A 24,060-nucleotide genomic window follows, 5' to 3' on the forward strand; every position below is an offset into this window, starting at 1 on the left:
ACGGACGTCGAGAACGCGCAACAGTATGTATTGTAAGTGTATAGTATGGCTGAGAGTGTGTGGTATGTAAGATGGAGTGTGCGGTTGTATGAATGTATAGTAATAAGATAACATGAATGCATGGTTGTGTGCGTGAAACAAATGAATGATTGGGATCATCGATCGGGCGAGGGACAACGGAACGTGGTGGCCACACTTCTTCGGTGACGCCACGTGGGAACAGACGTTTTGTGTATATCTTTGTAAAATAAAAGTTAATATTATTCCGTTAACCAAGTTCCTTACAGTATTATTATGTATCTATCCCAATTGTGTAGTTTTCTTTTTCTATTATGGGTTCTAGTGTGTAATTGTAGTATGGTATGTTATCTGTACTAATTTCGTATGCTTGTTTTATTGCCTGGTGTATTACTTTTGCTGCTAAATTATATCTGTCCACGTATTCTTTTCCATCCACGAGTCTGCATCCACTGATTATATGATCTATTGCTTCTTGTGTTTGATGGCATTGTCAACAGACATAATTTTCTATTGCATTGTCTTTTATTATATATTTGAGTAATTTTTAGTTGCTGTTACTTGATCTTGGATGACCATCACGAAACCTTCCGTTTCCGGGAAGAGCTGTCCATTTTTCAGCCATTTATATGTTCTCTTTGTTTATTTCTTCCTTATTTACATTGTACTAGTGTTTGCTGTGTATTTCTTTGAATTTCCATGTGACTATTTTTTGTTGGCAGATTCGTGTTTCATCGTATTCGTCATTGTCATATGTCTGCTTTGTTAAGTCCAAGGGTGTATAATTTTTGTCAGCTATTCTTATGGCGTTGTGGAGTGATGTTTGTTTACTATGGACGTATTCTCTGAGTGACTTGATCTGTTTATGCGTATAGTATGTGGATATCTATGAGGACTATAATCTCCTCGATCTTGGGCTATTGCGATTCTGACTCTGATTGCGTTTGGTTGTAGAATTCTGTATTTCGAGCTGGACCATTTTATTACTATTTTTGAGAATCTCGAATATTCCCAGGAATATCGCCATAATTGAGAATCCCAAATATTCTCGGAAATCTCGCCTTAATCGCGAATTCCAAAATATTCGCCAACCCGATTCGATCCCGATAATAAATCCCAACCCGTCCCCGGCGCAACATTTCCGAGTTCTTGCATACCTCTAACGACGGAATTGAAAATGGTGTGCGGACGGGTGCTGTCGAAACAGGTGTGTTTCTTCAACACGATAGCGGAACGTTTCTACGAAAGCGTCTCCGGCATGCTTCGACACCATGGTATTAGCGATTCTTTTTCGGACGGCGAGTTCTATTCGCGTTCGTACAGTCTGACGGATCACGCTTTCGTGGGGGCATGAATGGTCAGCGCATATCGCTGCTGCAATTTACCGCCGACTACGTGTTTCCGCTGCCCAGGTAATCAACAACCAACGCTAACAATGAGCTCGAATAGAATGAACATTGTAGTTACCGAAAACGAAATGTAAACGTTGCAAATTGCCGCGCCTCGCATTCTGGCTAGAACGTTACACGAATGTGTTGCCAATTGGTTACTGAAATCTTGTAATCGTTTATGGACATTTTCAATGAAACAGACGCTAAACGATTTCAAAAAGAAATTAATGTAAACGCAATTCAGTTTTTATTAAATAATTTACACAAGGGTTTGGTTAAAAGATATATTATTCTATCTTTTATAAGCCTTTTAATTGAAATTCTGTTATTGTGTTTCATACGCCTCTTAATTAAAATTGTGTTGTTGCATGTCGTAAGTTTCTGATTATTGCATCTTATGTTATCCTATAAACATCGATCTTTGTAATTATGTACATAGTATGGGATTAAGAGAGCGACTTTAAAGCGTATAAATAGAATTGTTATTTCATTTTAGATTTTACATTTTATTACTGAACCTACACTGTCAGTTAAAATGGCCGGTTTATTTATTTTAAAATTGTTAACGACGTGTGAACTTTTTCGTAGGAAGGACAATAGCAAAATGCAGTACTGCCATTTTAAATGATGTAGCAGAAGTTAGTTACTTTATGAGCTTGGTAGGGTTAGTGTCGTAACTAAACTCTCATCACGAGTATATGTACTCGTCGTTACTCAAACAATTGCCATTCCATCGCAACGACACCTAACAGGTTTCTTGATACATCTTTTTTATTATTTATATCTTGATCGCGATTAAGATCTGAATTTCCACGATCACGTTTTCTGCTGAAAATTACTTAATATTGAGAAATGAATTTTAATTGTTCACAGGTGGAGCAATAAGTACGTAGTCCTCGACTGTCCCACCGACATGGCAAAGGATATCGTAGTGAATCACGTGAGAGACGTCACGCTGGGAAAAAGAACGTATCACTATTTGCTGAGTGGACTGGTAAGTGCTCTTCGAGTGAATGAAATTCTCAAACTCGATCAATATCGACGACACGTTTGACTTTTGTACCATGGTCCGAGAACCTGAGGGACAATTAGAGACGCTCGAGTGTACTCGAAGCATTGTATGCGAACGATACACTCGCTGTTCCAAGTACCCATGTAAAAGGAAATATGAAATTGTTGTTAGCTACTTCTCAGTTGAAGAGGATACTACGAGACACAGGCAGCTAACCTTCCGATAATTTCAGTACAATAAATAAAGAGAAAAACAATTAAACGATAAAATATCGCTTCAAACGTGTTGTAAATTGATGGTCAACTGATATTTATGCGAATCAAATTTTGCAATCAACATGCAATCGATAGCTTCCATACTGTTCCACGAAATATACTTTACATATTAGAGCAACCTTCTTTTTTACATCAAGCAGAAGTAGATGACAATTAGACGTTGCCAGTATCTAAAATAAGTGATTTAAAGAGACAGTAAAAAATTATGGATATTTTTAGTTTAAATTGAAATTGTTTAAAATGACATTGTTACGTTTCTTATAAATATATTGCATCATTTAAGAAGGCTGGAATTTTATGATCAGGAATTAATATAGTCGAAAGCAACGTTATTAAAGGCGTTTATGTTATCGAATGGAATACGTTTGTCGCAATTACCAATTTTTCACAGTACTAACGATAAATTACATCATCCCGAACTCATAACCTGTATCTACGCAACATAATGTGTCTCGCATATTCTAACGTTAACAGAGATTGTTGAACTCTTAAATGTTAAGGTAAATTGCATATAAAAATTATACGCAAAAAGTTGTAATTTTACATAATACATACGATTGAAAACAAAAAATTATGTAGTAAAACATTAAAATTATTAAATTATGAAATTGATTATATAATAATAAAATTTTAAATTTATTAAATTATATTATTGTAAAATTGGTGCCAAATAAATATTAAATCTTTCATTTAGTTATTTACACCATTTGAATAGAAATATGAAATATTTTCTTTCAGCTAAATTTGTTTGTTAATTTTGAATTAATAAAATCTCGAGTTACGGTCTTATGCTAATATTAGCTTTCCACTTTCTGTGTAATATATTGGAGAATCATATTGAAGTTGAGAACACAGGATTCAAGAACTCTGCTTTCGTCGCGTTGGCAAGAATTCACTGAAACCAAGTTAGACCGACGTCAATATTAACTGCAAACATTATTGATCGATTCAAACTTTAAACGATAAACAGCAACAGTCACCCAGAAATAAGATACTGGCAGTATTCAAATTTCAAAGCTTAATATAAATTTCTACCTTTACTATTTAGACGCTCTTGCATTAAATAAAAACTTGCACCTATTATATGAATCGATATAAACGGACATACAGCTGTACAACTTCATAATACCATGTTAACATCATGCTAATCGCTTAAACAATTAAACAAAATTATAAACAAGTAATCGATATCTTTCTTACTTGTTCATTTTTCGCGATAGACAAATATTTGGGGGTTAATCTCCACCCCAGAATAGCATCACAAAGACTTACTGGCTGTGTTAATTCAGACGCGTATAAAAGATATGCGTAAATAATGTTAAAATTTCGCGCGTAAAAAATGGCCGCATGAATTGAGGGACGTGTTTACTTTTCTTTATTTCAGTCAACTCGCGTTTTCGCTAGGAGCATCATCGTATCAAAATGAACGTTTACGAAAAAGTGACGAATTGCTTGGCTTGCGAATTAAGATCGGGACGAATGGCCTAATCTCGGATAAACCTTCGGTAAAGAAATAGTTTTGGCACACGCGGAAACATTACGGTACACGTAAACTGCCGAGAAGTCCTTTATTTTCGTGGACGTCCGAGTGGAAGTACTTGAACGCGGCGAAGTACCGCCCACGCTTCTCAGGCTTTTCTATGGCAGTACAAGCACGCTGTTTTCGTGTAATCAGATAATGGACGACCGATGGGAGAGCGAGGTGATCGAGTATGGTGCCATCAACATCACTGGCTTTCGTATCGTGGACACCACTCGACCGTACGTCAAAGACTTCTTGGCCGGTTGGCATCGTCGCGACCCGGCGACGACTCAAGGAGCCGGTCGCGAAACTATTTCCGTACGTATGTCTCTGGTTCACTCTTTTTCTCGCGAAATTTTCTCGCGAATCCGCCTCCTCTCCCCTACCGCCACGAAATTTTCTCGGCGAAATTGTCTCCCCTGCCCTGCCACTTTTCCGCGAACTTCGCCGACAGAATCATCTCCACTTCCCTTCGAAACTCCCCGGCAAGATATTACCCCCGCGCCATCCCTCCACCTTCCTTCCAATAACTTTTCTTTGCCTTGGTTAGTGTCTGTCACCCTGTACAACCGCTTCACCATGGGAACACCTAGCCGAGGCTCCGTGCGGAACGTCAAACACTATCTAACATAACAATCTTTTTGCCCCGACGTTAGAAATACTAGACTCGGTCGAACCGATCTTGCTCACGCTTCTTATATCGTGATCACTCCGAAACCTGATGCAAAATAACAATTTAAAAGATATTTTAGCCTCAATAATGTATAGAATTACCACTCATCTGTCTAGAATTATTATAATTGTTAAAATATATCTATAATTATTTTAAAGACAAGATTTATTCTTGTCTCTAAAAGATATTAAGATACAAACATTTTCTAAATCAATGATTTTACGCGCTAAATGTCTTAGTATTTTTATGAAGACAATGACCAGCTGAATCGACTAGTCTAATAAAAAATATATGATTTCATTTAAAAAAATAAAGTAGTTCTTCATATGTCTTCAACGCGTTTTCATAGAAAAATCTTATTAATGTTAGATTACCTGCCACTTAAAACCATTCAAATTTCGTTTGAAAGATTTTTTACTAACACCGATGGTTTCGAAAATATTTGTTTGGATTACCGTCAATTTATTAAATTTATTAAATGGGTTAACCTTTACGGTACGAGCGCCGGATATATACGGCATCCACGTGCTAACCTGTATAAATAACAGAATATCATATCTTTTAATATTAAAGCTGGAAGCAACATTTTTTGTTTAAAAAAACACTGTTTTATTGAGCATAGTTTCTATTTAACGCTTAGGACAATTTTTATATAAAGGAGTGCAAATTTTCAGCGGAACACCTCGTACAGTGAGAGTGCCACGATGGATAGAGTGCTCGTACCGAAAGGTTTACAGATAACTGATTCATCAATTTACATATGAATAAAGAAGTTAATAATGAACGACTTATTAAAGAGGAAAACAATAATACCTTTCATAGTGACAGTTTAATACAATCGAGATCTCGAACCACGAGCGGAAAATGAATGTTTTTATGAATGAATTTACCGATTTATCCTAAGTACTACCTAACCCAACTTCGATGCCAGGTACCCGAGTGTCAAACTTTCGGAACCCGACCTGAACCCGAGAAAAATTCCCAACGCGACCAGATCCGGCATGTCGGGTACCTTGCGAGCCCTACAAGAAACGTCCGTAATCCAAAGAGCCGTGCTCGTTTGCGTTCATGTCTACACGGCAGCGAAAGCAAGCGGGTTCTGTTCCTATTCGGAGCGACAACATTCCGACTGTTCCTGCCAGCGAATTTGATATCTGGAAGCAGTCGTCGTGCAGAGGGCAAACGACTAACCTGCGCGATGTCCAACGTATCAATTACCTCGATCGATCGTCGTGCAATTTCCGTGCGCGGTTCCTCGAACTTTGGCCACGTGCCCGACGTATCCCCGTAACTGTGAATCTGCGTACGTCCCAAAGCGAACGATAAATGGTTTTCTCGGTTTCTCGGAGCAGGTCAGTTTAACCTGGTGCGGAAACACGGCCGTGGAAACTTCGCTGCGTTCTCGTCGCAGCCTCGCGTTGCCTCCTGTAAGCCGTATAATTTCAATTGTTACGACGATTACGGGCGTCGTCGCTCGGACCGGCTGTGTTCCGAGTCGCATTCGGATCCGCGGAACTTTCCGCAAGCGCGGTTTTTGTTCGGTCGCCACACGAACGTGGCTGTTCCGCACCCGCAACTTCTGCTTCGGTGCCCCATGGAAACGACTGTCGCCGCTCGAGAACTCGGTTCGATTAATGAAACCGCGCATTCCGACTAGTAATTGATTCCGTTTTGCGTTACTCGATGATCAGACGATGCTTTGACGATCGTTCGATCACTTCGCAACCGACCGGGATGTTCGCCATTGTGCTCTTGATATTAGCTTAGGCGACGTCAGCACGCACCTTACCACGCTTCGGTGAAGACAGTCACTTGTCAGTCCTGTTTGAAATTCAAGCTTCGCCTAGATTTTTGAAGTTACAGCACTGCTATACAACAATATAAACGTACTGGACATCCTCCTCTTCCAAGAACTGAATTCGGCATAGTGAGTTCAGGAAATAAAATTGATATGAAGACTGGAAGCAAGATATAATTGTGGATAAATATGTATCTATGTATACGAGACCGCCTTTTAAAATGGTATTATTGTTTTCAAATTGGTCCGAACCAATTGATCAAATTCAATTATAGTATGGCCTTTGGCTGACCTTGAATTCAGACATTTCAGTTCAATCAGCAGAATGCGATTAAAGATGAAAATTTCTTTATTTTAAGATGCATTTAATCGCAAATTGCGTAAACATTGCGAAAATCATTACGAAAGTTCGACGAAAACAACGTAACTTTATAATTTATTCCACTTGTCTTTTTAACCCCTTAGCTTACAATGACGTATGAGAGACGTGATAGTTTTTCGGGGCCAAACATAAACAAAACGTCTCAAAGACGTGGTAAGTCTACCGGCCCAAACATAAACAAGACGTCTCAGAGACGTGGTAAGTCTACCGGCCCAAACATAAACAAGACGTCTCAGAGACGTGGTGGGGCGACCGTGCCAAATGTAAGCAAATGTAAAAATATTGTAGAGGCACGACAATCAGTCACTTACCGCATTCGACAAATATCTTAAGAGATATAAAAGCACCCATCAAAATGTGTTCGAAAAGAAAAATTCGCATTGAGGACAGTGATAACATTGCCACCAATGATTTCACGACCTGTTTAGATAGTAGTAGTGACAGTGGTAGTGACATTGTACGTATCGTACGAAAAATTGGTAAGCGACTGGTAATTGACGAAGAAACCGATGATGAAGATTACTATCAACAATCTAAATTATGGATTTGGAAACGAACAGATAACGAACCAAAAATCTGGAAATATATGGAGATTCCAGGAATAAAAGAGGCAACGTTAGATCATTTGGGTACGAGCAAAAAAGAAATAGATGTTTTTAATATAATATTTAATAGTATATTTTGGGAAAATATCGTGACGGAGACAAATCGATACGCGGAACAAGCAATAAACAATGAATATAAAAGACGAAAAATTGATGAAACTTGGTCTCCTGTTGACTGCGATGAAATAAAAATATATATTGCGCTATGTATAATTATGGCTGAAGTAAAAAAGCCTGCAATTCAAATGTATTGGTCTAAAAGGGCCGTTATTGAAACTCCGATATTTAGACAAACGATGCCGTATAAAAGATTTTTGCAAATAAGTAGATTTTTGCATTTTGCAAATAATAATACGAGCAACAAAAGTGATAAATTAAACAAAATAAAACCCGTGATAGATTTTTTTAATCAAAAATTTAGAGAAATATATACAATGGAAGAGGACATTGCAATTGACGAATCACTAATCAAATTTAAAGGACGCTTATCCTATAAACAATACAATCCGTCAAAAAGAGCAAGATTCGGTATAAAAATGTATAAATTATGTGAGTCAAGTACAGGTTACTGTTATAATTTTAAAATATACACTGGCAGTGACAAAATAGATATTGCAAATAATGCATCTGAAACTGTGGTCAAAGAACTAGCAAAACCAATATTACACAAAGGACACACTTTATATTTAGACAATTGGTATTCTTCACCAAATCTTTTTGTTACTCTAGTCAATAGTAGAACTAATGTTATTGGAACAGTGCGCGCAAACAGAAGAAATATGCCGAAAGATTTATTGAAAACAAAATTAAAAAAAGGGGAATATGAAATGAGAAGCTGCAATGGAGTACTGGCAATAAAGTGGAAAGACAAAAGAGACGTTTTTTTTCTTTCTACAAAGCACACAACAGTAGCTATGATTGAGCAAAACAAAAATCACCGCGATCCTATTTGGAAACCAAAATGTGTCGTCGAATACAATAAAGGAATGATAGGAGTTGATCGACAAGATCAAATGTTAGCTTGCTTCCCTGTGATGAGGAAATGTATGAAGGGGTATCGCAAAATTTTCTTCTACCTTTTTGACATGGCTTTATTTAATTCTTATATTTTGTATAACAAAATAAATATTGGAAACAGACAGAGATACGCAGAATATAGGGTTGAAATAGCCGAACTATTACTGAAAAATACACCATTACCGGAATATAATCGTAAAGGACGGTTGTCAAATGGAGATTTACCACAAAGATTACACGCTCAGCATTGGAGTCATTTTCCTAAGCATATAGATCCAACGCCGGCAAAATTAAACCCAGCAAGAAGCTGCATAGTTTGCAGAAAGCATAAAAAACGCAGCGAGACTACATGGGAATGCAAAAAGTGCAAAGTTGCATTACATGTACCAACGTGTTTTGAGAAATACCATACTATCGAAGATTATTAAATTTTTGTATTAAAATGAAGACGTTATAATTAATGTATTATGCAATTTTTTCAACAATAAACCTTTTTTTGTTCAATAATCAACTAATCGTAATTATTTATCAAACATCTTGCAAAATTAATTATACCATGCACGTGTATATACAAATCATAAGACGTTTGCGATTTGTACAATTTCGAACGCTCAGTCAAGTTGTTTATGTCCCTACGCGTGACCGACCTTGGTGTCGCTTTTGGCACGCACAATTAAAAATTAAATCGTAAGGCAAGGGGTTAACTTTCTGACAGGTGCAGATTACGTTTTAAAACAGAAGCCAAAGTTTTTGAAAATGGAACTTACGCCACTCTGATACTAACCCATTAACATTTACAGTCGAGGAAAAATATATAGGGCGCACCTTTAACTTTTTTCCACATGTTTTCGAGCACTTTTGTTAATCTGACGAAAAAAGTTTCGAACAAATTCATCGGTTTATCGCCCCCCCCCCCCCCCCGCCTGCTGTACAACATAACATTTAATTCTAAAAGATTGTTACTTTTTCCATAAAAATATCAGCGTCACCTTAATCTTTTGGAATAGCATTGCATATTTTTTACTTCACATTAGTGTAGCTTGTGTCAAGACCTGTTATGACACAATCTATGGGTGACCTCGATCCGAAAAATTTCAGTTTAATCAGCAGAAAAATTATAGATGAAAATTTCTTTATTTTAATATAATTTTATTACGGAGAAACGTCATTACGTAAAGTCAACGAAAACAAAACTATTCCATTGACTATGACCTATTTACTTTATTCCAAAAATGTTGCATTATAGTGGCATTACTACAAAATACATTTTCACATAATTATGTTCCACCTTATATTCGAATTGGAATTCATGATATATAACATAGAGCACAATTCTCTCTACTACACATTTAATTGTAACATTAATTAATACAATTAAGTCTATGTTACTAAATGCGTTCATTATGTGTTCTCAGAATTCTCGGATATTATCCGATATAACATTATTTTTCTTAATTAAATAAAATTTTTCATAAACAATGGACTGTTGATGTCTTCGAAGATAAAAATATAAAGGGAACATATGGGGAGATCGCGGTGGTCAAAAAATTCTATTTTCCAACTATTTCCAAATTTTTAATTTAGATATTCACGAACTATGCAGGCATTATAAGCATGGCATCCGTCTTGATGTGAGTACTATTCTTGGCTGAAAAGATGGCATAGAGAAAAGTGTAGTACTGATTCTCATCAACCTACCTATGTTGACGTCCCCGCAGAAATAGGGTAAACGCGTTTCCCTTATTCGTAGAAATAATCCTTGCCTATTAACCACAATTTCCAGGAAACAACAAACTCGAGTCTGGTCGGTTTGAAACGAATTCGATTATTGCTGGCTAAGTTACGCGGTGAACAAGAGACGTGATTAGGTGAAGCAGGAGACAGATTTCTCTTGCCCCTCGCATCGATTAGTTTATTGGTTTTCTTATGTATCACTAGAAGTGGGTTTCTAGGCGAAGTGAGCGGGATACAATAAACCTAAAAGTTCTCTTTGCAGTTAGATAAGACAAAATGTTGTACAATTATTGTAATTTTTATTGCAATAACAACACTGTAATGTAACATTTTTGTAATAAAATAAATAGGTCATATCCGACTTAATGGCTTTGTTTCCGTTGAATTTACGTAATGACGTTTTTCCGTAATAAGATTATCTTAAAATAAAAAAATTTGTATCTCTAATCGTTTCTGCTGATTGAACTGAAATTTCTTGGATCAAGGTCAACCATAGATTATGCTATAGTCGGTTATAACACAAGCTACACTAATGTGGAGTAAAAAATATGCAATGCCATTTTGAAAGATTAAGGCGACGCTGGTATTTTATTGAAAAAAATAACAATTCTTTTAGACTGAAGTAAGTTCCATTTTCAACAATTCTGGCTTCTGTTTTAAGATGTAATATGTATCTGCAAGAATGTTAAAAATACAAGTGAAATAAATTATAGAGTAGTGCGTAAGAAATACACATGTTAAGAAAAATGTCACTTATGCCACTAACATTCTAACGCACTCATAACCTGAGCTGCGACAATCGAGTTTTGGCATTTAAAAAAGGAACATCAACAATAAAAAAGCGGCAAATAAAGAATATTCCTTTTTCAATAATGGTCGCGTTACTTTTGTAATTTTTGCCTCAATGAATAGCTAAGATGCTTGTCATTAAAATCAGATTAAACACAATGTAAATCGGATTAATGTAAATTAATTATGGAATAATTAATAATAATCTATAATTACTAACTTGTCAATAAACATAGTTCGATCCTCATCGTGTTTGGATATATTTTAATTAGTATAGTCTCAGATACCAGTGATGTTACAATTGTAAAAGTAACATAAAAATCACTTAAATTAAAGGTGTCCATTTTACATAGCTACAGTATCCAGTCGTGGCATTTTATTGATGTTTGAAAAGCAGGTACGAGCAGAACAATTTGAAAATCTTGTGTCAAGTGATGGCAAATGATCTTGACATGCTCAAAATAATTAGAAATTGAAATTACTGACTTCTATATTAATTTCATTGTCATAAAATATGATTATTCCAATCGAAGAGACTTCCAGCAGACATCTTTAATTATTTTATATAATTGATTTGATACAGTCATCTAATCATATAGATTAGTTACAAACTTTGCACAAGTTGTCTTGTATATCCTTTTGTTACTTCGCAACATAAGTTACACACAAATGAAAAATATTTGGTGCAGTATATCTTACTTAAAACAGGAGGTCAACTGACGCTTTCGCTTTCATTTAGCGTACCTTTCTTTGGTTGTAGATGCAGTAATCATATCTTATGATCACATCTTGTCCTGCTACGCTGTGAAAATGTAACCATAAACTTATTATATCACGGTGTAGACATCGTGTTACACGAGCTCTTTTCCACCGTCCAGTGTTGCAAGTTTTTGCATGGTGTTAGATGAACCCTGCTTGCGTTGTGGCATACTTTATTATATAAATTTTCCCACCAGCAGAAAGAGCGGCGTTTTATTTCTTCAAACAAGTGTTGTCTCGTAAGAAATTTATAATTTTAATGTTGTAACGATCGTATTCGAGCCGGATGAGTACCGATTGATTTTACAATTTGTCTTTAAGTAAGTACTAAGTGAGCTTGCACATGAGAATATGTTCATATAACGGGTGTTCGTAGAACGAATGTTCCATTATATGTATTTCTATTATTATAAATCACATTATATTTACATTAACTACCTTACACTTTCTATTGCGTTGATTCCATTCATAGGGTGTATGAAAACTATTGTAATTCCGGGAAATAGGAGGTTCCTGGGGTCATTTGAAGTAACTTTTTCCTTAGAGCAAAGTGCAATCCGCAGCTTTGTTAGAGAATTATTAACAAAAAATAGTGGCCAATGAGAAGCGAACGCGGGAATTTGCAATGTGCTGCATCGAAGTCGAGCCAGCAAGCTGAACACGGCTTCGCTTCGGGGCGCGACAGAAGGAGAGCTGACTCCGAGTCGCGTTCAAAGGAATGAACAATGAATTTTTCAAATTTATTATTAATATGAGAAATATCAAAAATGTTATTAACAAGCAACTCATCCAGTTAGTTTTTAATCCACGTCAAGTTCGGAGGATAGTATATTGGTCTCGTACAATGTATGAAGACAGTACAACACTTAATCTATACTCGACAATAAGGAATAGAAGGATGCCTTCGGATAGGCTACTCTATCGTTCATTTCTACTCCACTATCATTAAACACTGATCACTAATAATTCAATTCTAATTATGGATGATGATAATAATTGTTCCTGGTTCAGTACGTGTGGCCTGTCGTCTCGTAGAAGGAACTGCAGAATACTTCACGATGGACAACAATATTATCGTTTTCTTACAAGCGAATTTCACAGATCAGTTGTCTCGTCCATCGTATATTGTAAGAGATCAATGCACTATCCTCCGAGCATGACGTGGATTTACAACTATAATAATTGTGTGAGTTTCGTATTAATGACATATTTCAATATCAATAAAATTTCAATTACTTGAATTGTTAAAAACTTGATAATCCCTGTACACATCGCATAAAACTATTATATGGCACACATAAGATATCATGCACACATTTTGGATCCAAGAAATTGGTATGATATGTGTCGAAGGAATAACGGGGAACTCGTTTTGCAACGAACTAAAACGAAAGTAATTACAATGCGGTGAAGAAAGTACTCGAAAATCTTTTAAAACGAAACAACTTTCCTGTAGTTAAGCTGTTGGCGGGTCTTCTTTACTAGACAATCGTTGCGGTATTGTTTTCAAAAATTTCAATTGGTTGGCATGATGAAAGAAATAAAAAATAATGCCTGTACAACTTCTTTATCTGAAGGAAAATTCCATAACGAAAATGAAAAAAAAGCATTTAATAGATCTCTGCAACTTGTACACATGCTATAAATTTCATTGAAATCGATGCAACTACTGAATAATATATTATTCAGTAGTCCTTTTAATTGAAAAGCGTGAACAACTATTTTCGCGAACTTAAAAGTTAACAGCTCGTAACAATTTCAACCGACTTCAATCATCATGTACAGTATCTACCGTATGTATGTTTTAAATTTTGTTTATAGGCTCGCATCAAACAGTCGAAGGAACATCATACTTTAATCTTTTTACTATGTCAATCAGTTGGAATTTTTGAAAACAATTTGTTAGCCATTGTTTGGTAAACCAAACTCCCCAACATTCCAGAAACATTGACATCGCTTGGCTCAATCGTAAAAAAGTTATTCCGTTTTAAAAGGTATGCCCGACTGTAGAGTGGTAGAGTTCGAATACTCATCCGGCAATCTTCTTCGCATTAGGCACAAGCAGCGCTAATGTACGACGCCGTGTTTGTTCTCGTCGAGGCGTTCAACAAGTTTCTGAAAAGGAAGCAGGACAAAAGCAACGTTAGACGGACTGGAATCCCGGGCAGCAGTCAGAGTACGAACGACACCAGGGCACTGGATTGCAATAATAGCCGTGGTTGGGTGACAGCGTTCGAATACGGCGAAAAAATTTCGAGGCTGCTGAGAAAGGTTGGTAAACTAATCGAATGAACTACTGAACTTACAAATATCCTTTATCAAAATTCTCCACTGTAGTTGATTTAACATCAAAACTATAACATAGGTAGACGTGGCTTGTTTTAAATTTTTGTTTCATAATTTTTGAAATTGTAATTTCGATATAATGAGAAAAAGATTGAATACCTAACCCTTGACAATTTAGATTAATATATTCTTGTTAGTTTTCTAAAGAAATACAAATCGAATGAATCAAAGTATACAATATTACTTTGAAAAGTCGCGATCAGAAAATTGTCGATTAGTGAATCTTCCTATCATTGTGTAGAAAAATCCTATAATATTCTATTTGTGATGATATGTAATGTGATTGTTGTAAAGGATACATCTTTTTTTATGAAATCACGTTTGCATGCAGCTGGAATAAATTTGTTGAACTCCGTAAAATGTTCATGAAATTGCAAAGTTTCAAATGGAGTGGTGTGAGTTTGATTTCTTACACCGCGTTGCAGTAATAAAAGTAAAAACGTCACGTTCTAAAACGAGCATGGACAAAATATTGTTCCATTTTTCTGCCTAAAGTTACGGAAGTTTAAAGAATAATAAATTTTTATTCATAAAGTATTGCCCTAGAACTTTTGAAAGTCGTACATGCCATATAAAATCAAGGAAATAAAAATAAAAGTACAATCTTCTGACACAATTACAATGTTTTAATAAATGCCACCAATAGAACCTCGATTCTCAAACAAGCATCACGATTTTTTTTAACGAATTGATACATAGATTAATTCATTGATCTCAAGAAAAAATTATACGATTAATGTGCGACGTGGTAGATGTTAAGCAAAATTCGTTATTGTCAAGTTTCTCTACAACAGATTGCGCTTCCACTCAGAATGGTCTGGCAGTATTCGTTGCGACGATTGATATGAACTTTTGCACTTCCTATCGAAAGTCCAGCAAAGTGACAAAGCAACGTGGATAGGGTGATAATTCATCTCGGAATTCTTGAACGCGGACAGAGACGTAGAAATACTCAATATGTTTCGAATACCCGTGGCAACCGAAATTGCCAGGGACTCTTCCAACGTCTCCCTGCTGCTGACAGTAATTGGCGGTTATTCCGACTCTAACGGAATTCCTGCGTCTACTTCTGATCGTTTCCCTTCGTTCGCCCCCCGTATATACATATGTATAGCACAGTTACACCGGAAGTCCTTCAAGCCCTACCAGCTCTTTGACAGTTTGTTGCCCGACCGAATCAAACGTGAGAACCTGTCGATATCATGAAAATCGTTAGAGGTTTGAAAAATACTCTCTTCCTCCAACAGAAAAATAAGCACCAGTAAAAATCATTGAATTCGTAGAATAGTCGTTGTTTAAAAGAATTACGCAATTTCTAATTACGATTAAAGAACACTAATTGTTGCTTTTTCTGCAAAATCGATTTTATTCAGCGATGAATTCTAACAATTTTTAATGCGGATTTTTATGCAATATCAAAATTGTCTGCATTATTGAAAGATACAGAAGCTACGTAAACATTTTTTTCTTCTTTGAATTATTTTATCGCGTTGGAACCAATGCGATGGTATTTTTAAATTCCATAAACATTTTCAATGTTTTGTATTCGATCTACTCGTTTTTGTTGTAAGTGCATAGAATTCGCAGTCTATGCGTGGCACTATGATTTTGTTTATTTCAGTACTTAATTTTTTAAAACTTGTATCGTAGTGACGAGAATTGAATTTGTTTGTTGAAGGAAGTATGTTTTTTATAAATATGAATGGCAAAGTGTAAACACGATATCAATTAGAAGAACAATACCGAGTTGGGTGCATATTTTGTTTATTATTTGTTAAAACTAGACGGTAACGATTACAAATTAATAAAATCACAACTGTATTCAATAAGAATACTACAAACATTTACTGAGCTGGAATGAACTATAAATTATTGCAAACTAATAGTGCCTTGTATTTTACTAACAGGTTGAACTCGAGGGGTTGACGGGAGAAATCCGTTTCAATGATGACGGTCGCCGTCACAATTACACCCTTCACGTCGTCGAGATGACGGTCAACAGTGCCATGGTCAAAGTAAATATTTTTTCCCCGCAGTATGTGATCAAATAATTCGCTCTGTGTCCCATTTTGTACATAAAGAATAGTATCAAGAAAATGTGAAACGCGTGAAAAGTAAAAGATCATACGAAATAATAAAACGCTATGTGAATACATAGTTAAACCTCGCAGTGTTATGCGTTAAAGTACAATTTATAAATGTAATTTTCTTAAAATGTCAAGCGTTGATACGATTCTTTAAAAACGTTTGGGTTTTCTTCTGTAATACTTAGTTGCTACCTCTATTGATATGAATCTTCGTTCAATAATAGTTTATATAACATTTTATCATTTGTTATATCGATATTAATGTTAGATATATGAGTTAAAATTAATAAATGTGGCTGAAAAAAAAACATGAGAACTGTCATAGGACAATTGATTGCATGTTTTATTGTTTTCTCAGTTTCTTGTCTATACATTTTTGAAAAGTAATTCTAATGAGAAATCAACATAATTTACATAGTAATTTCAAAATTATTTATTATTTATATACCTACGTTTAATCCTTCTTGATTAAAATATTATTAATTACTTATGTTTCATTTTGATCCAACTTTACATTCAGATGCAATTTACTGTAGCGTTTGTAATTTAAAAATATAAGCAACCAATTAGACGACTTTAATAATTAATTCGCTATTATATCTTAAAGGTTGCGGAATGGACGGATGAAGCTGGGTTCCAAGCGATTGCAGCGAAATACATTCGTCTTCGACCACACACAGAAATTGAGAAAAATAAGACTTACATTGTCACTACGATCGTGGTGAGTAATTTCTCTGCAAAGTATCGCTACACTTAATTGCTACTAAAAGGGGATTAATGAGCGTCCTAATTCTGTGGTACAGGAAGAACCGTATATCATGAAAAAGAAGTCAGAAACGGGGGAAGTTCTGGTTGGCAACGACAGTTACGAGGGCTATTGCAAAGACCTCGCTGATCTGATAGCGAAGAAACTCGGGATAACATGTAAGTGTTCCTTCGAACAAATGGTCCATCGAATGCTCTAATTCCTTAGTATTATGAAAACAATTTTTATATTATTATATTTTCGGAAGAATTTATAAACTATCAATATAGATGAAGTATTTTTCACAACAAAACGGGGAAAGCAAAATATGGAGGACTAAATTAAAATATTAGAGTAATATTAGGGTAAAAAGTAGATACAACATCTATTATTATTGGGATAAAAAGAAAGTATAAAATTTAATGGCATCAGGGTAAAAGGAAAATATAGAATTTATGAATGAAAGAAGGAAATAAGTTATCACATTTGTGGTTAAGAGAGGAAGAAGAAAGTATAAAATATGTAAACATTCAGGACGAAAAAGTATTTCAGTTATGAAAATTAATTTTATGTAAAAAGTAAATTTTTAATGTATTATTACTTTATGTGTTATTTCACATCGTTATACGTATATCGAGAACTACAGTGGAAGCAGTGAACAATAATCAAATATATTTACCAAACCTTGAGCTACATTATTTTCAAAACGAAGTGCGTTCTGAAAGCTTCTGTTCTAGAAAATCAGTTTATTTGTTCATGCAAAATATCACTCTTCAGTGTGCGTCATCAATTACAAAACATATATTGCTTTAAGTTCATTTTCTATGCCAATGAGTTCATCGTATTAGCATTGAAATAATATCAATAATTTCATTCTGTTGCGTATCATTCGTGTTCCTCGCGTTAGCATTTGTTGCTGACACATTCGAAACTGTGCTCTAATTTCGAAATTAAGATCAAGAAGAAATAGATAGCAATATGACCAATTAACAGGATCTATTGAAATGATCCATATTTTCTATTAATTATACTTTAATTTTGAAAATAAAATTGAAAAAAATTATATACAAAAACAAAGACTGAGAATTACTCTTTAAATCCTTTTGTGTTTAGCAAATTACAAACTTTACTATGCTTTAACATTTTATACATCAAATTTAGAATTCTTCATTCTTCATGATAATCCCAAACGAAGTTATTAGATTATATTACTCGGTATTACTTGCTGCTACATAACTGAAATTGTTGTTTGCATCGAACAATTCATTAAAAAGTTCTTATCTGTAAATTGTAGACTCTCAGAAATTGTAATAAATGTATTATAATAAAAAAAAGCTGTAGGAATTATGCATCAACCCGATACAGGACGTAAACGCGCGCAGGTTCACGATTTAGTTAGTGTTAGGTCTGTCCCCGCCCTTAATAATTCAAGAGCACGGAGATTTCTCTATCAACTTAAGGAACCACTGTAGTTGCGACGAAAGAACAACAGCCAGTCGAGCACTCACTGAGAAATCAATCATTTCTTTTGTTAATTTTTCAGACGAGCTACGAATTGTTAAAGACGGCAAGTACGGCATGGAAAACACGGAAGTTCCTGGCGGCTGGGACGGAATGGTCGGCGAACTGATTCGCAAAGTATGTTTGAACACTTGTCGAAGTTCACCGGTTCGATGTCCTTTCTTTTCGATACATAATTCGCCGGAAGTCAACGCACTGATCCGGCCCCAACGGTTTCGTTGAACTACGAAAGCTTCGGCTATTGATCGTCGGATTCCTCCGAAACGGAAGCTCAACGAGCTGTTTTATCATTCCTAAAAAGTTCGATGGCTGTCCACCAGATGCCTCGAGCTTGCAAGCTCTTTTGTCTTGTTCGGCGTACTCTGAACTACATCTGGCGGACAACGTCCGAAACTTGAAATAAAAATTGATATCGAACAAAATTTTTTGTATAATCGAAAGGCGCGAAGCAATCTCGGAGAATAATTTTTGTTCATGGAAATACGGATTACAACTCTTTCTCAGAGTGCTAGAGTATGGTGTTACGATCTACGTGAAACAATTTATAAACAGCAAAATATCTTTTTACAACTAATTAATTGTTATGATACTTTTGCAGGAAGCAGATATCGCCATAGCTCCTATGACAATCACATCGGAACGTGAACGGGTGATAGACTTCAGTAAACCTTTTATGTCTTTGGGTATCAGCATCATGATTAAGAAACCTATGAAGCAGAAACCTGGAGTGTTCAGCTTTTTGAACCCTTTGAGCAAGGAAATCTGGGTGTGCGTGATCTTTTCGTACATCGGCGTGTCCATCGTTCTGTTTACCGTATCCAGGTAAGTTCTCTTCGAGAAGCCACTTCGCATGATAACCACTGGATTGGTTCCGATCGATACGGGAAAACATGTGTCGACTATCTACAATGTCAACACCAACCAAACTTAATGTATAATATATCCTTTACATTACATTCAAACAGGTATTACATATTAAGGTATTAAAAGTATTATGTGTTATGGAAGGAGCTAATTTTTAAATCCAGATGATGGGCTATATTTTTCATGATTCAAAGAGTGGCAAAAGATTGTATCAATTTTATAAACCGTATCACAGTATTTAATACATTCTTTTTTCTAACATGTTAAATTTTTCAAAGAAAAGAAGAAAAACCTCTGATATATTATAATTAAGAGTCCAATAAATCGTTATCCTTAATATACACATGCATTATTTAAATCTAATGAAAAGTTTTATTTTTATACATGACGTTTGAAATAATTGGGGAAGGAGTCATTTTTGAAATTAACATAAATAAAAAGTGTAAGATAAAAGTGTTTTATATGACAGTTATACTTTCGAGAAAATCAAGTATAATTCAGCAAATATATCTGCTCAATGTTTTCCTTTCCTACTTATCACGGTCCTGATTATCAAAATATATAACTGAAGGCACATAAAATCGGCATTCTTGAAAACTGTGTCTTATGCATAAACGACCATTATTGCATTATAATGAATGCACTGTAATAATTCTATTGTATCGTTAATATGTCAATATATTGTAGAACATACGTAACTATTATAATGATAACATTTAGACTGCATAAGTTTGCAGAGGTTTATGTAAAATAATTTGATTCTGCTACAAATTTATAAAAATGTTCAATCTACTTGTTATACCTTTATAAATTGTTATCGTCGGTATTTCAATCCGTGCTGATCATTAGTGTGTTCACCCTTCATTCGCTCGTTGTGCTACCCCTTGCTGCGCTCCATTCGACGATAATTACGCAACAAGCACCTCTGTTTGCTTCTTGGCGAAGTACCCGTCATTACGTGTCTACTCACAATACTCACGCGTTCATTTGTCGCTCGTATTGTATCAACTTCCAACGATAAATCAACGCCGTTTTTTACTTGAGCTCGATTAGGCTATTTACTGTTCTGTATCTCGCGTGATTTCCTCGAATGCGGTTTCACAGCGATCAGGGAGTAACTGTGATCTTGATAGCGGCAATAAGGGCAAGAACAGTGTCACGAGATCGTTGATTTGATGTTTACAGCGATTAACGCAGAACGCATAGTCGCCACGTGTTTCTGGGAAGCTTGTGATGGATCGGCGACAAATTTTTCGTTGCTTACCCTTAATTAGGCGCATTAAGAAAATCACCCAATTAGGCGCATGGGGTCTTAAATAACCCCCAAAAAACATTGGGAAAGGAGTATCAAAAAGGAATAAAACTTAATGGATTTCTATAGTAATTAATAAAGTTCTTTAATATACTTAACTTTAAGAAACAAATACTTACTGTGACCCTGTGGCCCTGACCCCATACGTCTAATTAAGGGTTAAAGGTCAAAACCTCGATCTTCTTTATTACAATGATTATAAAGATACGAGGCAGTTGTTAATAATGTGTTCTGAATGTTAGAAATAAAGTAACTCTAATAAACGAATTTCTAAAGGTGATTATATTTCTTAGTATCAGATTATTAAAAGTTGATTCGGGTATTTCATTTTTAGCATGTATGTTCAATGTGTATTGCCCAAATTCTATAAATGTTATTAACATACTATGCGTAATTAGTACAAATATCGTGACACATAGTTTTTAATACAAAACAGTATTTGTCGGTATTAATTGCAAGGTGCAGGAGCTGCTTAGATTTTTTTCTCTCTTTTATTCATAATGTTAATGTGTCGAAACATACGATTTGGAATTTTTTAAATGTTTTCACTTTTTCGCATTCGATTTACTAAATTTTACCACAAATACTTACGAGCAATGATTTTTAGTCACGTGTAAACATAAATTCAAGATCGATAATTAAATGTTGTGAAAAAAATGTAGTAAACTAAATTGAATACTATGTACTATAAATGGAATACTAGTAATGTACCGATACAAACTGGAAGATAAAAAATGCGATAACTTCAACTAAATTATAAATTTATTGTGGAAAAACCAAGGCGAAGACTGATGATAGTTTTGGCAAAAAATATAGCATTTGTGTTTTACTTGAATAAAATTTTGATTGCTTTATTCGGCGCAGGTTTTCCCCATACGAGTGGAGGGTGTTGACACTGAGTACCGGCGGTGATTCCTCAATGTCATCTAGAAACGACCCCACGTTACAGCATCCCCACGGGTCCCAAGGATCGCCGCACATGCCAACCTCCAGCATGGCGAACGATTTCAGCATCATCAATAGCCTGTGGTTTGCATTGGCCGCGTTCATGCAGCAAGGTTGCGACATATCGCCCAGGTAATGCTCCATTTCCATGTATTTGGCCGCGATACTGATAACCCCATCTGCCTATCTCAATGAGGCTCGCTCTAGAAGTTAATTGTCCAGATACGATCTAAAACTGAATTATCAAACTTTTTCCTGCGACACATTTTCTTTATCAGTTACGACGTACAGAATTATTTCGGACACGGAACTTTTACGAAACTACAACCGAACGGTAATAACGGTGAAAATATATTATCACGAAGGTATATATATAATATATATTTGTTACCAGATAGTGTGAAAAATGGTGAATACGCAGTGTTAAATTTTTATCTAAATATCTATTTTTAATCCAAGATTAATAAGAGCATAAAAAGTAATTTTACTGATGGGGTTATGCAAACAAGTATTTATTGTTGCTGTTCATGAATGAATAATATTGAATTTAGGCTGTTTGATATGAATTAAAGAATTTTCATTTTCTGTTTCAAAATGACGAAGATGAAAATGATATAATTATATGATACTTTTTTTATGATATGATCATTGACCATTTTAAATCTTTCACTTGAAGTCATTTCAAGCCTAAACCCAAAATAGCTTTTTGACCAGCTGTGTTCCCATTTTATATGACTTAGTACAATTTATGTCTATGAGATTGAGTCTTGTGGCTTGTAAGGCTGTTACGCTTTGAACAGTCTATTAAATAGGAGGGTCTTTAATAATATAAAAATTATTTTGGAAATGATATAACAATTTAATCTGATAATAAGCTGGGCACAAAGTGTACTAATCTGCATAAATTTTACAGAAAATGCTATGTCGAAAATAATTTAAGTTTCTTTTTCATAAAAATTAAAGAGATTATTTTGCAGCATTGCGGTTTCTTAAATAGAATAAGTATGTTCAATATTTTATCTTAACGATTTTAGATCCTACGTCGATCCTACTACATAGATTACAGAAAGTATCAAACTCAAACAAAAAACGTCAAAATTATTTCTGAAATTGAGACTTTTGTGCAAGTTTTATTTAACCTTCACAAGACGCTGGTTTAATTAATTTGGACCCACAGTGTTTATATAGAAGCAACAGAAAGGTTAATCGTTTAAGACAGTATGAAAATAACTATGTTTACTCTATGCTTTACCATAGAGGAAAGTTGTTTTAACTTTACTTTTGCAGAAAAGCATTTTGCCTCTTTATACTTTCAATAATCGTAAAATAAAATATTAGAAATGGACAATTTTAATAGGCCGTTTTGCTATTTTTACGACAGCTTTCTATCTGCCATAAAACTGTATAGATCTATTTGTCCAGACAACATGAAGTTTCATCAGATATTTATTCATTCGGGATAAATAATAACTAATTATTACTTTCAAACACAAAAGAATTGTAATTCACAATTATCTGCATTATTCCGCGTGTCACCGATTGAATATTGCTAAATTAGCTGACGTTGAAACTAGCAATGGAAGCTGACCTGTACGCGCAACCATCATTGATGCGTCAAGCACCGTATCACGCGAGGATTGCCTGTACGCGCACATGACAAAAAGAGTAGTTCATTCAACCATCTTTCTGGCTAATTATAGCCTTCCATTTGTCCTGTCGTCCCCTCGCTGCCATTTTCGTTTCCGCGGTGCAGGCGAAGGGAGTAAAGTACATAAAGACTTCGTCCGTGAATGGCTCCCTTTACCTCGGGGCAGGTCAACCGTACAGCCTGCTAATAGGATGAATTGGGTAAGATTCAAGAGGTTCGCTGTCAACGTTTAAAATCTCTTGTGTAAACGTTTCGTAGTTCTTCGGCGTCGGTGGCTCGCGCCCTGCCGTTTTGAAAAGGCTACTTCTGTGCATAATTAACGGCCGGGTTCGATTCAAGAAGCAGTAGGGCGTACCGAAAGTAATAATCGTCTTCCCAAACGATGCCTGACGTTTTGCTTATCCAGTAGCCTCGGTAATTGCGATTAACAATGTATCGCGATTCTCTTGGTAGCATTAAAACCGACGACAAGGATTTCTAATTCCTTCTGACCATTAAAAAGTATTCGTAACATTTTAATGACAATAGCGATACACGGATGACCACGTAATTATTTGATCTTATAGAAAAATGTTTGAAAAATTAATTTGAAAAAATTCAGCACGGTATAACATTCT

The 24,060-nt window shown here is 35.3% G+C and overlaps 1 protein-coding gene across 1 annotated transcript in view; it reads left to right on the forward strand.

The window, feature by feature from the left end:
- The window catches only part of Glurib (Glutamate receptor IB), a 138,482-nt gene that overhangs the window by 95,789 nt on the left and 18,633 nt on the right, over positions 1 to 24,060 (forward strand). Inside the window, exons 3-11 of the mRNA XM_078197440.1 lie at positions 2,283 to 2,403; positions 4,372 to 4,536; positions 14,031 to 14,246; positions 16,229 to 16,336; positions 17,016 to 17,129; positions 17,212 to 17,332; positions 18,697 to 18,791; positions 19,273 to 19,496; positions 21,715 to 21,927. Of these exons, the coding sequence (XP_078053566.1) occupies positions 2,283 to 2,403; positions 4,372 to 4,536; positions 14,031 to 14,246; positions 16,229 to 16,336; positions 17,016 to 17,129; positions 17,212 to 17,332; positions 18,697 to 18,791; positions 19,273 to 19,496; positions 21,715 to 21,927 (1,377 nt within the window). The remainder of the gene's footprint in view (positions 1 to 2,282; positions 2,404 to 4,371; positions 4,537 to 14,030; positions 14,247 to 16,228; positions 16,337 to 17,015; positions 17,130 to 17,211; positions 17,333 to 18,696; positions 18,792 to 19,272; positions 19,497 to 21,714; positions 21,928 to 24,060) is intronic.

This window comes from Augochlora pura, chromosome 3 (assembly GCF_028453695.1).
Source record: "Augochlora pura isolate Apur16 chromosome 3, APUR_v2.2.1, whole genome shotgun sequence".
Lineage (NCBI taxonomy): Eukaryota > Metazoa > Arthropoda > Insecta > Hymenoptera > Halictidae > Augochlora > Augochlora pura.